Here is a 16486-nt window from a genome sequence, read left to right on the forward strand (position 1 = left end):
TTATAATCACAGAATATGAAAAGATGGATTTCACAGATTCTTGGCAATATTCTCCAGTGTCACTTTTGCATTCTTTGATCCAGTCTAATTTTAATGGCTTCAAAGATGTTTCTGGATAATTTTACTCTCATAAATCCCCGGTTCACAGTGCTGGCATTCATCTATAAGTCTCAACCAGTAAACCGAGTAAAGTGTTTAAAGTATTAATATCTTCCTTTTGCTTTTCAATCACCCTGTTGCTTAGTTTTGTTCCTTTCTGATACTTTTCCCGTCCACTCATCTCAGGTTTTTAAAATAGTAAATACAAAGCATTTTCAACTTTTGTTCTTAGACAAGAATTATTGATGCTACTACGAAGAAAGTAAGCCTTCAACTATTACAATTTCTGATTTTTAACCCCCCAGCCATTTTTGAATGAGAAACTAAAATTTTAGGTATTTGGATGATCATGTTAAAAACTTAAGTGGTCATACTAACAATTTTTTTTTTTTAATTTTACTGATTCATTTTGATGCTCCTGATGGCTAGGGAAAGTTCTTAAACCACTCCTGTACTATGTGAAAAAGAAAAAACAAAACAAAACAACAACAAAAACAACAACAAAACCCTCCAAACCTGTTTAAAATGGCTCGAGATACCTTTTTAAAGAGAGAAAATCACTGCCAAACACACTGCCAATTCCTTATTTTATTGTTCCCTGCTTTGGGACCTCAATAGCCTTTTCCATTAACCTTCCCTTCTTAAGCAATGGTTAATGACTTTCGAGGTTGTCTGGGGGTTTTGTTTGTTGTTTGTTTCTGCTGAGTCACTAAATTTTGCATCTTTGTCCCCAGGTGCCGCTCAGCATAAAAGTTAAAAGTGCAATTGAGGAAGCATCGGGATTCTGTGTGGAGAGGAGGGAACCATTTCCCCAGGAGAAGCTCTGGTACTCGGCTCGTCCTCCCTTCCCGGGAAGGAAGCTTCCAGGAACGAAGGGATCAAATCCTCTTTGCCTTAGAGAAGCAGCCCGGGGCTCCAGCTGATCGTTCGAACCGGCTGTTAAATGCGGAGCGTCCTAGGCGCCCGGCTGGCTCAGCCCAGTGCAGAAGTCCCCCCCTTGTCTAAAGACCCGAATCCCTACAGAACCAGCTCGGAGTTACTTTCCCTTCAAGGAGACCGAGATAATTGTGATTTGCGGCGCTCTCAGTTTGCGGTGGTATTTTCCTGTTGCGTTCAATGCCTCTTACTAAGTAATAGATGTGATTGATGCGGACGACCGAGGGGTGTGCGGCGGCGTCGGTGATTAATCAGAGAATTCCCGTGCGCTGGCGTCTCTCGCTGCCCCTCTTGCGTGATGTGAGATCAGACGTCCCCTGCATCGAAAAGTCAAGACACACGAGCGGCTCGCTCGCGCTCACACACGCTCTCTCCTCTCTCTCCCGCCCGCGCGCATCCCCGCGCCTTCCACAGCCTGCTCCAGGCAGGAGAAGGCGCACTGGCTGGACTCACTGAGCTGAAGAATTTCCAGTGACATTTGTAAACGACGCTGCTCGAGTCGGGGCTCCGAGCCGCCGCCGCCGCCGCCGCCGGGCCGAGGGTGCCGGCGCGCAGTCTCCAGCGCAGGCTCCCTTACCGGGCGACCACCATGTCCGAGTTTCTCCTCGCCTTACTCACTCTCTCGGGATTATTGCCTATCGCCAAGGTGCTGACCGTGGCAGCCGACCGAGGTAAGGAGAACACCTCCCCCCCTCTCCTCCCCGGTGTCCCTCGGCTTTCCTGCTGGGCGATGCTTGCGGATAAGTGAGTGTGAAACTTAAGTCCTTGCAGCCCCGCTCCCCGGACCGGTTGGCCACTGTGCGGTGGCCTCTTGGGGGACGAGAGGTGCGGTGGGGGGTTTCTGCACCGGGTGCCAGAGTCCTCGGCACCCCCCCCCCCACAGCTTTTTCCTTTGGCCGTTTACCGGTCCCGATTTGGTCCCCTCCGGGAGCGTTTGGACTTGACTGCGCGCTTCTGCCCGCGCATCCTAAGCGCTGCAGATGTTGGCATCAGAATTCGCATTTGCGAGAGACTTCTCTCCGCCTTGGCTCAACTGCGAGCTTCTGCGGGCTCTGGGCTCTCCGCGCTAAGCGTGTCCGCCCTCAACTTAGCTCCCAGGTTAACTTCCTTACGTGCTGCATTCAGGGTCTCTGGAGAGCGGAAAGCGCCCGTTCAAGCCCCTTTCGTTTCCGGAGCCCTTTCCTGGGGCAGACTCGGGCGAGATGCCCGTCATCAGCAAGAGAGGCTTTTAGGGCGCTGCTGGGCGCACGCACCTGCGTGAACTTGACTTTTTTTTATTTGGAAGGTCTATGACACAGCCCCATGGTACCTTGAGTGGCTAACCCACGACTGGAGTGTCTTGCTCCAGCCTGGCGCTTTGTTTTTGCTTTTTCTCCAAGTAGCTGATGAATGGTATAAGTTTGGAGGGGTTTGGGTGTGGGGAGCAGAAGAGAGAGGAGGTGAGAATTAAAATAAACCGGGATTCTATGAACTTTTCATCTGGAAAACCAGGAATCCCTGTGCAAGTTTAATAACCCTTGACGAGAGAGATGCGCTGATGAAGGGGGGGGGAGGAGGAAGTAGATGAATATTTGGTTTTCAGGCACTGGATTTGGAAGGGTTAACTGCTTAAAGTAAAATCAGAAGTATCATCGATCTAGGTTTTTTTTTTTCTAAATCATAAAATAAGCTCCTATTGACTGGTATAGTTCAGCCTTTTAGTTTACACAGGAAAAAAGAGAAGAAAAAGAAAAAAAGAAAAGATACCCAGATCCCAGTGCCAAACAAATAGGCAAAATGTTGCATTGGGAGATTTAGTGACTGTGTTTGCATGCAGTGAATTATGAATTGACTAAAAATTATTGCTTCATTATAAGAAAGAACAAGGAAATGAATTGCATTGTTTCTATTCAACCTACCGTTGGCAACCAGATTCTAGTCTGTATAGCCTACCCACACATGCCATTTCCTTTACCAATAATGGAACTGATATGAGTTCCTTTAGAAAATCTAACATTTAGTGGTGATAATCTTTCAAATGTATCATTGCCACCTAACTATATAGCTTCTGAACTTGCTTAACTTTCCTTGAAGTTGGTGTGGAATAGTTGAAAACTATACTGATGAAATGGAAGCTTATAGCTCTCCTTGAAAAGATGATGTTCTCTGATCTGGAACAATCAGCTCTCAACCTTTCTTTGGAAGAATGTTTGAAGTTGTACCAGAACAGATGAACAGAATGAAGCTTTTCAGCCCAGAGTGCTAGAAAAATATAATGGCACTGGCAGACTACTGCTCTTGGACTACTTCTGATTGAGCCCCGTATCTCCAGAAATTTGACCTCACCTAGAGCTAAGTCCTCAGTGCCTTTGTGTGTGTTCATGGGGATAGGACTGTTGCTAGCATGATTGGAATAAATACTTAACAAGGATTTTATACATAATTTTTTAAAATGTACAGACCCCCAACTTTCTTCTGAGATAAAAAATTAAATAACTAAGAGTATTGTATTTGGTGCCAATTTAGTTCCATGAGAGGAACGTCTAAGTTATGAGCAGATTACATTGAAAATGATTGTTAGTTTCTCCTAAAATGAAATAGTGTGATATTGTATCACCATGTCCACACAAGTACTGTATTATATAGCACAAGTAAAAATAGTTGTAGATCAACACTTTGTCACTATTGTATGTATTTAACATAACTTATAAAACTGTTTGAAATGAGCTAAAATTGTCACAGCTAGCTCTCCAAAGTGAAAAGGGTGGGCCCCATTTAGAAAAAGAAAAAATAAAAAGAGAAATCTTGTCGAAAGTTAAAAAAGAAAGTGCTGCTGCATTATGACAAACTTCCCTCACTGAAATGCTGAAACAGAAGATATGGGAATATAAACTCAAGAAAGAGGTTAATGAGATGTAACTTTCTGCACAGGCTTGTGTCGATTGTCCTCAAAGAATAGAACAGGCATGTGAGTTACACAGGTGTGTTTTGTAGTACCAAAAAATGAGAAATCACTTTTAGACTCCCCAGCTACTGACTGGGTAATGGGTAGCTTCTTAAACTGGATAAACTAGGTAAGAAATGTTTGTCTTACCTTCTTCCTGTGTTGCTCTTCCCTTTGTAAGTATAAACTCAAACATTGTATTCAATAGAAAAATACTTAAAAGCAACTTGTCAATCCATACACATCCACTTGTCTTTTAATTCTATATTACTTATTTTCTTAGTTTGTATTGATTTTATACAGCACTAAACTAATGTACATGTCAGTTCTTATTAGATTCTTCACATCTTAAAAAGGAAACATCTTTGTAGCTCTTAACAGCCAAAAGTGGAGGATAAATTAGATTCACTTAGAATCAACCAATTTGTCATATAACAATGTCATATCATATCAAAGTATTGCTTGATAAGGATTAAGACTTAAAAGGAAGTATATTTTAAATTGTCAAATTTTCTGAAAAGAAAAGGGATTGAGAGACCTAAAGCTAGTCTCTTTTAAATTCTTGAGTCTGATAAGACTTGGAGACATATTTCCAAATAATTAAAGTTCATGCTGTTATAGTCATTTTAATGTGCCTGTATTGAAAACCATGGCAAATAACGTGTATGTCAAAATTTTAATCTTTCTCCCCTCAAAGAATAATGAACTGCAATTCATGTCTCTTTATATTTCACAAATATCATTAAAGTTTTTGTTTTGAATAGGTCTTTAATCTTTGAGTATATTCATTCTCCCTCTCTCTCTCTCCCTCTCTCTCTCCCCTCCCCTCAATCTCAAATTGAAACTGGGTAAGAAGGAAAGGAAACAATGAAGAAATAAAGAAAAATTTAAGTGTGCTAAAATAATAAAAAAGAATGTGAATAGCAGAAAACAGAATTAGGGAGAGAAAAGAGTGGAGAGAAATTCAAAGGTAAATTTAAGAAAAGACTGGATCCAAATCAGTATTTTTTGAAGAAGAGATTAAAGTATCTTTAGGCAAAATAATAATTTCTTGAAATGAATATATTTTTCTCTCATTCAAAATAAATATTTACAGTGTAAAAATAAATTAAGGAAACTTCCATTAGTGTGAGTCTGGATATAATGAAACTTCTAAGAATGGAGATATATAAGAGAATATTACAGAAAACCTGTGTTAAGTATCCTGGAATTATAAAGATTGGAGTGATTTTTTAAAACTTTAAGTGAATATGAAGGAAATCTTAGAAAGGGTGATGAATGAGTGATAGTGTTAATGTATTCTTAGGAATGAGATGACGCTTTCTGAATGCTACTTGTCATTCAGGGTGGAGATGTGCAGAGATTTTTAGTTTGCAAATGTGTTGGATCCAGGACTTTAGTTTCTTGCCAGTTGCCTTGTCAATTTCTTTTCAGAGCCTAGCACATACCATAAAGATAAGCTCTGTTTAAAGTCACCTGAACTGAACTTGACCTGGTCTTCTATGAGGATTATAATTTTGAGGAATCTCTAAATCTTCTCTCCAGTCTCTATGTTAATATGGTCCAGTTTTTTTATGTTTCTAATGTTAATTTTTATATCATCACATGAAATGTACAACACCCCCTTTCTTCAACTCCTTCCTGGTTATTGGGATTCTGTGTAGTAAAAAGTACAAATCAAACATACTGATAGATTTTTCTATCTTCTATGGCTGTCTGTCAAAACAATTCTTGTACAAAGGAAACACTTGTCTTCATTCTAGATAGATGCATTCAAAGAAAGTAGAATTAATACTAAAAGTTAAACATGCCTGCACTAACGTGATGTCATTAGTCAAACCAAGTTAGTAGTAAGTGGAACCCACTTATACAATCCTCTCTCTCTCTCTCTCTATATATATATATATATGTTTATATATATATATATATGCACACACATATATGTCTTCTTTAAAATGTCAGTCTCAGCACAAACACTTATAATAATACCACTCTGGCTTGAAAATTGGAGGCGGTTTTATTAATGAAGCTTTTTTTCCAAAACTCTAGATAAAATATGTCTATTTTTGTGATTATTGCCTTCTTGAAAAGCAAAAAAGTGAAATGAAAAATTTTTGAGTCATTTTTCAACTCACAACATGCAATATTCTAATGAGTTTCCATATAACAAATGTTTTGTTGTAACTGAATCTTTGTGGAGGAAATAAATGTCAAAATGCATTTGCCTTTGAAATGCCTATAATTATGATATACCCAATGCTTATAATTTGAAACAATGTGTTCAGTAGCTGGAATGCTAAAGAAATAAAGCAAGAGTCAACTACTCTTATGAGTTAACCAGAATTTATGCTAGGAAAAACTTACAACAGAAAATAGTTATGTTTATTTTAGGTGGTTTAAAATTTTTTCTTAAATTTACTAAAGAAATTTGCCCTGTCATATTTAATCTAAGAATAATGACAAAAAACTACCTTGATACCCAGAGACAGAAAATAAGGAGGTTTTTGGTTTTGTTTGGGCTGGGAGGCAGGGAGGCAAAATTGCTCTAACCAACCAAAAAGAAAACGTCAAGTGACATTTTTTGTCCTCTTCCATGGATTTGCTATACATTTTCATATGAATTGCTATTTCCGAATTTAACCTACATAACAAATGATTTACTAGAGGTATAGTAATGAAATTGCAACATAGTAATCAAAATCTAACCATCTATAGGCCTTGGGAACATTCTCCAGTTGTTGTATTTTAGAAGGAGATACTTAAAACATATTAGTTTCTTGAAAAAAATTCTGTTGTTTAAACACTAAATAATACAAAAATGAAAATATCTCCCATATTAATTTGGGTCTTTAAAAGCTAATATTTGGACTAATTCCCCAGTGTGTGTCTCATTGGCACACTATAGAGTGTACTTATTTACCTTACCTGACTTGGAAAAGTCTGATCCTTGCAATAATATCGAATCACTGTTCTGGCTCTTCTATGCTCTGTCGTTTGAATAACATGTCACTTTCACCAAGTACATCTGAACTTTCTATTTTAGAGAAAGGGGAGTGAAGGCTTCAGAAGATTCTGCCATACATCAGAACAAGTAAGCTTAGACCGTCACAACGTATATGTTTTTTTCTATTAGGAATTTTTCTTCCTTAAACTGCCTTCACAATTTTAGATCTATATTTTTTATTCATAAATGATTTGGTGGCCTCCCTTTTCCCCCTTGGCATAACTACAAGGCCAAGTTAGAAAATATGTATTATTTATTGCTCTGTTCTGAATTCAGTGATACGAAAATATAGAGTCTTTCTCCTTCCATCCCTCCCTCCCTCTCTCTCTCTCTTTCTCTTTCTTGACTTTCTAATGATTTAGGCTATCTCTATACAAACCCAATTATTTTGACTGAGCTTCCTAACTAAACTAATTGGTGAAACTGACTAGAAACTAAATGGAAATCAAAACTATTAAATAGTAGCTACACGTCCTGTAACAGAGTAAAACTGGTCTTGCAAGAAAAGCCTAAAGTTGAATTTTATGAAAAACAACAATAACAACATATTTCCCTTCTACACTTTGTGTAGCAAATCCTATGTGCCTTTTTCACTGTGCCTATTACACTAGGCCAATGAAACATGCTTGGTAGTAATTTCATATTTACATCATGGGATAGCATAAGACTTTAAAACACTATTAGAATATGTACTCTGAATTCATTTGTGCTCAAAGAAAGATTACTTTATTGGAAGTAACTGAAAATTTATTATCTTTCTGTATTGGCTTTACTCTTTAACAGAATTTATTTTTCTCCATTTTCTCCATTCTAAAGTGTAGTTTCAAAGTCAAGATTTTTTCTCAATAAAGGACAGATAATGGAAATCATTGAAGTAATAAAACAGACAGTAGGATTAAATGTGCTTTTAAATATGACTATCATAACCTTCTCATGCAGTTACATTAGCTTAGTTTTAATCTGCAATTAGGTGTCCAATTATGGTTTAAAAATGCAATGGCATGATTAAATAAATGGGTACACCCATTTGTTGCTCTTATTTCCCATTATTTCAAATTTGTAAGTATCAGTAGTGGAAAAGGGTAATCCTCAGGTTGGAAGATTTGAGTTATTTCTATTGTTCAATAACTCTGTCAATCTTATTTGTTAAAAAATGATATAGTATCAATGTTTGGGATTTCTTCTCAAGTATCCCAAAATAGTTGTAAATACATACACACTTTTCAAAGGTGGATTTTTACCCATAGAAAAAAAAAAGAAAAGTAATTTCAATTAATACATTCTTACAATTGAGTCATTTGTTTAATCCTATTTTTCTCAGATACCAGCTTGACTATAGTTATGTTTATAAGAAACTTTCCATTTGTTATATACATAATATTATAGCTATGTCCTCTATAGAAGTTGAGAAAATACCTTTTCATAAGCCATTTCTTCTAACTTTAAGTAAAAGAAAAAAAAAAACTTCTTGAAGAAGATAGAACTTGTTGCCTTGTTAAGATACTTGGGTTACATTTTATCTCACAATGCATTCTTATTAACAATCAGACATCTCTTACTGAGTTGCATACACCTCATTGTCCTGACTGGCTTAGCCTTCAGACCAAAGACAGGTATTGTTGAAACATGATCTCATTTTAGTCGAAAGAATATATTTCTTCTTTAGGTAAGATCAAGGTACCACATATCATCTCTTGTTTTATTCTTGCAATCAATAGGACATTCCTTCCTAACTTTTCCACATTGCATTGACATCCTTCAAGACTTCCAAGACTGCTTAACTTCAGAAATACAAATACATAATTCCTTAAGAATTTTTTCTACTGCTGAGTTTTTCTTTAATGACAATTTGTCATCTTAGCCCTTTCTTCTTAAAATGAAAAAGGAGAACTAAAAATGAGATTGGGGGAGAAATGAAACTTAGTTGTGGTTCCTTTGAGTGTTCCTGGGGTATTTTAAGATATTTGCAAAAAAGAAAAACTATAGTTACAATGCTGGTAACAGAAATGTATTTAAAATGATTGTTTTCCTTAGAAATTAGGATGTATAAGGAGAGGAAGGAAAATGATGCTACAAAAGAGAACTCTGACAGTAAAAATTTACTGAAGCTTCTACCCACACAGATCAGTAACTGAGCCAATTAGGGACCTCAAACTTTTGCTAAAGCATAAGGTATAGAGATTTTAAAATGATTTGGTTTTCAGATTATTTAAGACATTGTGTGCATTTCCAAAGTTTTTAATGGTACATTTTATCAGTACAAAATGTTAAAATAGTAAGTGAACTTTATTAAAATATTCCACTGTCTTCAATTCTGTTAATGTTAAAGGCATTTTCTTATGAGGAAGCTCTGAAAATACAGTGATAATGATGCCAGATTATAGGTGAGATTCTTGCCTCATCAGGTGAAAATTTTACAGATTGTGCCTATTGGGAAGGCATATATTGGAAATTTTCATTAAAAATAATTAAGTTTTGTGGGTGGAATTACTAACTCAATTCAGGCACTCTTGCTAAACCCTTGTATTGTCATCATTGTAACACAAAGGCTAGCAGCTCATGGGTACCATGTTGACGACCTGTAGTACAATGGCATACTAACCTTACTTGGGGAATGTATGGTGACTTTATCCATCATGATCGACATCTAAAAATAAGTAGAATTTAGAACTTAAACCTTCTCCTTTTTCCATTTTGGATTATACTCTATTCTGTAGATATAGGATAGGATGCTTTCTTCCTATTTTCACTTGCTAATAATCTTGTCAAAAATTACAAATCAATCCTGACAGTGAAAGAACCAAAAGCTTAGCACATTTTTCAACTCCCCTTTCTGGTCTCATTGCTGGAGAACACAAGGTAATGAAGGGCAAGAGGGCTTTATCTTGTGTGTGTTTTACTCTGAGTGCCCATGAAAACACTACCTGGGTTTTACAGAAAACTGCTCCAATCCACTCTGAAAATAGAAACATAGCAGTGCTCCAACGTCTTCTATGAGTACATGGAAGATAATGTTTGAAGAATCACACTGAATCATTACATAAATACCCATTATTTTATTAATTATTCCATTAAGTTAATCTAACAGCAAGAAATTTCTTACATTTTCAGGATGCCTTCATTCTGTTTTTTCAGTTTTTTTTTTCATGCTGAAATTATATGGTCCCTGAAGCAACCCATGTGGTTGGCAGGACATCATTTATTTATTCACTCAGTCAACAAAGTTGAGCAAATCTATGGTAAGCACTGTTCTTTCTAGGTGTTGAGAATGAAGCAAGAGAGTAGTGTGACTGGGCTGATGGGGCGTTTAGTGTGGGAGGAGACAGAACAAGTAAGCAAACAACATTTGTGCTAAGAGGAAAGAAAAATACTGTAATGTGATTGGAAGTAATGCTTTGAGAAGTGGCGTTATAGTCAGAGAAGGCCTTTTTGAGAAAGCGACATACTTGCTGAGATTACGAGATGAGAGGGAATAAGCAGTGAGTAGTCCTGAGGGAGGAGCTTTCTATGCAAACCTTTGAGAGGAAGTCATGAACTTGACATTTTAGAGAAAGAAAAAAAGAAGGTCATTGTGTCTGAAGTGTGAACTGCATGTGTTTGGGAGGGAGGGGCAGTCGGTTCTGATTACAATGAGTAACAGCTGGCTTTCTGATCAGAGATGGCATGATATGCCTGAACTCTGAGCGATCATGCTCGCTGTTAAATAAAGAAGGACAAGAGAGGGAACGGTGAATCCAGTTAAGGGGTTGTCATAATTTTCCTGGAGAAGATGGTGGTGGCTTGAACGAGGAGATAGCAGTGGAGATGAGGACAAAGTGGAGCAGAGATTCACATGGTTGATTTAGGAAGATGTTCTGTAAGAATGAATGCAGCGTCGTTCCATAGATTAGGAGGATAGGGATGAAATAAAGCTTCAAAATATAATCTTTGGAGGTGAGGGTTACCATTCTAAACAGAGAAAAATCTATTTCAGGTTATTTAAGATCCATCTTGCAGCATCTATTATTGCTACATGGTTCACAATATAAGGCAACATGATAGTCATGTGTGGACCCTGTGATATTGTTGCCTTCTTATCACATTCTCCCTTGTATTTCAGAACTATTAATACCACTTTCTCTAGTACTCCATGTTTACCCTTATCATGTCTGTAACATGGAATCAATAGACTCTGACTCATGGAATCCTTTAGGGGTTTAGTTAAGATAATACACATAGCAACATTCCGAGCACTGGCAAATGTGGCACTGAGTAACATTCTAAGCATTGGTACTGTGCCTGTTATTTAGCAAAATAATAATAGCAAAAGAAACAGGCATCGATCCATGAAGACTCATTGTGTTTTTTTCTTGAGGAAATCTTCAGTGTTTTTAAGGAAGAGCACCTTTTCAATTGTCCCCAAATTCTTGACATGATTGAGAAGAGTTTATCCTGACTATATTCATAGACAGAGTCTATATGCATAGACAGTCAAGTTCCTGCCTATGAATATTCATTTAGGGTAAAGGACAGAAATTGTATGAGAGCTGCAATTGGCTGTACTTACTACGCTCTGCTCTCTGGAAATTCCAAGAAAACTGTAGAAAGGAATGGGCATGTGACAGCAAGTGGTGGAAAATTTACTAGGTCAGGAGAAGCCACACAGTAAGAGTTTATCACCTATTAGATATTGCCTTTTGGTCAATCAGGGCCCTTGGATTATTCTTTTGTGTTTATCCACACATTCATTGAATAAATGTAGTAGTACCTAATGTGTATCAGTCTCAGCCAGGTTTGTAGACTTGGAGGCAGAAACAACTAAACTAAAACCAGAACAAGCAATAAAAACACTAGTTCAGCAATTGTGCGACTTTAGATTTTCGAGGAAGCTTGCTTGTGGCTACAAAACAAACACTTTTGACTCCATTCATTCAGTTCTTATTGGAGCTGGGAAGGAAAGAGAGAATGAGAGGAGGAAAAAGAGAAAGGAGAAAGGTCTTATAAAACTGATGGAAAAAGGAAAAATATCAGAGCCTAGAGGGTCTGTGAGAAAGAAGAAAGGAATATAGTGTTTGCGGGAAATACTGTTACTATTAAGTTGATTGAATTACCCGAGGTCCCTAAGGTGCTTGAAGATTGTTTTGGGATTCAGTTCCTATGATTTTTTTCATCACACTTTTTTCTCTTTCAGTACTTTCTTTCCCATTCTCGTGAATATATCTTTTATCTCTTGATAAAAAGTCAGAGTTTAGTTTTAAAACTTGATATTCAAATCTGCATTTCAGAGTACCAACTTAGTCCCCCAGATATTTCACTCAATTTCTTTTTAGGTTATATAGACCATCTAAATAGAGTACCAAAAAGGCAGCTTGGAGTAACCAACCCTTTTACATTCTATTTAATATATCTTGCTGAACCTGCAGCATTATGGGAGAAATACTTTACCTCATCTAGAGAAATTGCCTTGGAAATGCCGTATGTCCATTACAAGTAATGTATAAGAAGATAACCTGCTTTCTTAGATTTCAAACATGGTATGTCTTTAGATTTACTGGAATACATACTAAACAGACATTAGGTTAAAATGATAAGAGATCCAAAGCTCAGGCATTTAAAATTTTAGAAATGCCTAAATAAAATATTGAAGCAAAAGATCTCAACCAATTTATTTGTAGTGTAAAGAGCTTACATGTGGGTTTAGTAGATATTTGCTAGATGCGTGTTTCGAAATCTAATTTGTGTGTCACTTTAAGTTCATTTTTCGTTCATGTTGTCAAAACTCTGTTTGATGATTTGGCTCAAAATTTCAGTACTAAAATCAACATTATGCCTCGAAGTAAGTTAAATACTAAACGCTCACCAAATTTTTATTAAATTTTACAGTGACTGAACCAAGTGAAATTTGAGGCTGGGAGATTTTGCATTAATATTTAATTTGAGCCTCACTGTAAATTTGTTTGCTGTTTACTTTAACAGAGGGGTGCCAAAAAGTTTGGAAATAAATTAATCTGAGTAAACGAAAACAGCAGGAAGAGGAAGGGTTACTTGTGCATTTGTGAGTATGAGGTATGATTTATGTTCCCTGACTGGAACTCTGCTCACATTACACGAAGGGCTTTTTTTCTTTCATAAGGAAAGTACTATGGGAAAGGATTCAAAATGAGTAGAAGGGGGTTATTTATATTTCAAATAAAGCAAAAAATAATTACTAACTACGCACTCATCATCAAAGGCATTTGGGCAGGAAATGTTGTGATCCCTTGGAACAAAGCTTAAACCTGCTGGAAAGGGCCAAAGAAAATAAACAAAGCTTATTCAGATAGTGGTTAATCCAGTGAGACACCTGAAAAATCTAGCAGTAGCAAGAAAATCACTTAAGTCAAAAATAAACTTTCAGAGATTGAAGCTACTTCAGTTCACCAAGATTTAGAGATGAATGCCAAAGAGGATTAGTAAAAGTCTTCCCTGTAAAATACAGCAGTAATGGCTCCATCACCTCATTGCAACCCATGCCTGAGAATCACTATGTCAGAGTTGTGTGCGATCTATAATAATAGTAACATTTCTTTAAAAAGCAAGAAATCACATAAAGGAACCAAAGTAGCAATCTTGCCCTTTTCCCTCCCTTCAGCAGGCAAGAGAAAATGATTGGCAGTGTTTCTTCTGTAGTTTCCCAAAGAGAAATAAGGTTGGCTATGGCTTCTGAGATTCCTAGACTCAAAAGTAAAGGCTGCTTAAATTTCTTTGCTCATCATGTTAAGTAATGGCCCTCAAACTGACCTTTATGAATTAAAAGGCCAAGTATAGGGCAAGTTTTGCAAACACAAAAGCATGCAGCACCCAGGCTGATCAGAAGGTGCTGTGAATAATATGGAAATTGGAGAACATTCACACTCTCCAAAGGGGCAGCTCATATTCAATTTGAGCAGATTCTGACCTTCTTTGAACGTGGTCCCAGGTTTACAGGCCTTTAGATTATTCAAGAGAGACTGGGAATCTGAATTTTTATGCAAAATCCCCTAAGTTTTAAATATTCTCTATCCAGATGAAGCACAACACACACACACACATATACACACAACAAACAAATAACATTGTGGAAGTAAAAAAGGCAAACTAATGGATTCAACACCCAAGGCTGACAGCCTGTGACCTGTGATGGAGCCCCTGAGTTGCAGACATCAACAGAGGGTTGGACTGGGTCACAATGAAAACACATTTTAACTAGTGCATTGCAGGCAAAAGATGGCCCTAGAGAGCCACGTATAGTGCCTAGATATTCTGAGTGCATTATTGTTGAAAGTATGGTTCGGAAAGAAGGATCCCAAAGATGAATCCTGCATCTTTGCCTTCACAACTTCCTCCCCACTGCTAGATATAAAGCAGAATCGGGGGAGAGAAAGTCGGTGCAGAGAAAAATCTTAATGACCCGGCAGAGAGTTAATGATACTAGATCCAATTGTGACTTAGCATAGGCACATGCCACTGAAAGTCATCTAAGAAATGAAACTCTCTTAGGAGTAGTGAGAAATGCTAAGTGGAGATTTCAGCCAGCCTCAGCACTCCGGGGGGTTCATGAATAATATTCTATGTGGTAACAGCCACATGGTTTAAACAACATTACTGTGCCACACACAGATCATTATTAAAATATGAAAGGAAAAAAAGCAAAGACCAAAAGTGAGCAGAAGGAAAATATAGTGAAGTGAAGATAACAGAGAGGTGATTCTGATAAGTAGATGCATTCTCATGCTGAGGCACAAATGAGATCACATTTAGATTTGTGTTTCATCTTCCCATGCCTTGGGAAAGCTGGGACTTAACGAGGGCCAACTGTGTGCAACCACATGGTCTTCAGATTTCATACCTTTGTTTCGCATCAGAATTAGTATATCCAAACTGTACCAGTCTTATTTTTGAAAGTGTTTTCTTTTTTACTTTTTATTTAGAAATAATTTTAGAATTAGAGAAAATTTATAACACTAGGATAGACACTTCCTATGCACCCTTCGCCCAATTCCCCCGATACTAACATATTATATAACTATAATATAATATTGGAACAAAAATATAATGTTATTAGATATTATTAACTAAACAATAGACTTTATTCAGTTTTTACCAGTTTGTCTATTAATGACCTTCTTCCATCTCAATATCTGATCCAGGATGCAGCACTCGCTGCATTAAGCTGTCACGTCTCCTTAGATTCCTCTAATCTGTGCCAGTCTCTGTCTTTCATGTACTCTCATGACCCAGACTCATTTGAGGACTACTTGTCAGTTCTCCAGTAGAATGTTCCACAATTTGGGTTTGACTTACATTTTCGCATGATTGAATGGAGATTATGCATTCTTGGCAAGGGTCTCACACAGAGATGTGCCTTCCTCAGTGTGTCATCTTAGGAGATGCATGACAATATGTCTCATTATTGCTCGTGTTAACCTTGATCACTTGGGTGAAATAGTGTCTTCCTCATTCTTTTGACATTTATTAACTGGCATTCTTCGTAAGGAAGAGCTGTTCCATTTATTTATTTGTTTTATTTATGTATATATTTATTGATACCAGTATAGACTGACAGATATTTATTTTATTATTTTTGTGTTGTAACTCAGTAGTATCATTGTTTATTTTCTTGTTCACATTGTCCCACCTTTGGCCATTGGGAGCTCTCTCAGGTTGGCTCCTCCACACTTGTGACATACCCACGTGCTATTTAAACCACTTTCTTGTTTTCTAACACCATGAGATGCTCCAAGATCATCTTATATTTTCTCTGTCCCCGCCTAGGAATCAGCCACTTCTCCATCCAAGGAATTTCATAGGATACTAAAATTTCAGAGACTTTGACTCTCTTAAGTGTCAAAGGCTATCTTAAGGGTGATAACCAATTGCAACAATAATTGCTCTGTTAATGTGTTTTAATATTCTAAAAGGAATCATTTTACTAAATATTTTATTTTTTATTTTATTTATTTATTTTTAATTTTAATTTTTATGGATACATAATAGCTGTGCATATTTACGGGGTACATGTGATACTTTGATATAAGCATGCAATGTTTAGCGATCAAATATGGGTAATTGGGATATCCATCACCTCAAACATTTATGATTTCTTTGTGTTAGGAACATTCCAACTCTTCTCTTCTACCTATTTTGAAATATACAATCAATTAACTATAGTTGCCTTATTGTGCTATCAAACACTAGATCTTATTTCATTTATCTAACTGTATTTTTGTATCCATGGACCAACCTCTCTTCATCTCTTTTCCCCACTACCATTCCCAGCTCTGGTAACCACCATTCTATTCACTACCTCCATGACATCATTTTTCTTCACTACTACATAGTAGTGAGAATATGTGATATTTGTTTTTCTATGCATGACTTATTGCACTTAACATAATGTCCTCCAGTTCTATCCATGTTACTGCAAATGACAGGATTTCATTCTTTTTCATAGCTGAATAATATTCCATTGTGTATATGTACCACATTTTCTTTATCCATTTATCCATTAATGGACACTTAGATTG

The 16486-nt window shown here is 36.9% G+C and overlaps 1 protein-coding gene across 1 annotated transcript in view; it reads left to right on the forward strand.

The window, feature by feature from the left end:
* The first annotated feature begins 644 nt into the window (after positions 1-644).
* LRP1B (LDL receptor related protein 1B) overlaps positions 645-16486 on the forward strand; it is a 1757623-nt gene continuing 1741781 nt past the window's right edge. The window contains exon 1 of the mRNA XM_045559136.1: positions 645-1706. Coding sequence (XP_045415092.1) covers positions 1625-1706 — 82 coding nt within the window. The 5' untranslated portion in view covers positions 645-1624. The remainder of the gene's footprint in view (positions 1707-16486) is intronic.

The sequence above is a fragment of the Lemur catta genome, chromosome 8 (genome assembly GCF_020740605.2).
Source record: "Lemur catta isolate mLemCat1 chromosome 8, mLemCat1.pri, whole genome shotgun sequence".
In the NCBI taxonomy this organism is placed as follows: Eukaryota; Metazoa; Chordata; class Mammalia; order Primates; family Lemuridae; genus Lemur; species Lemur catta.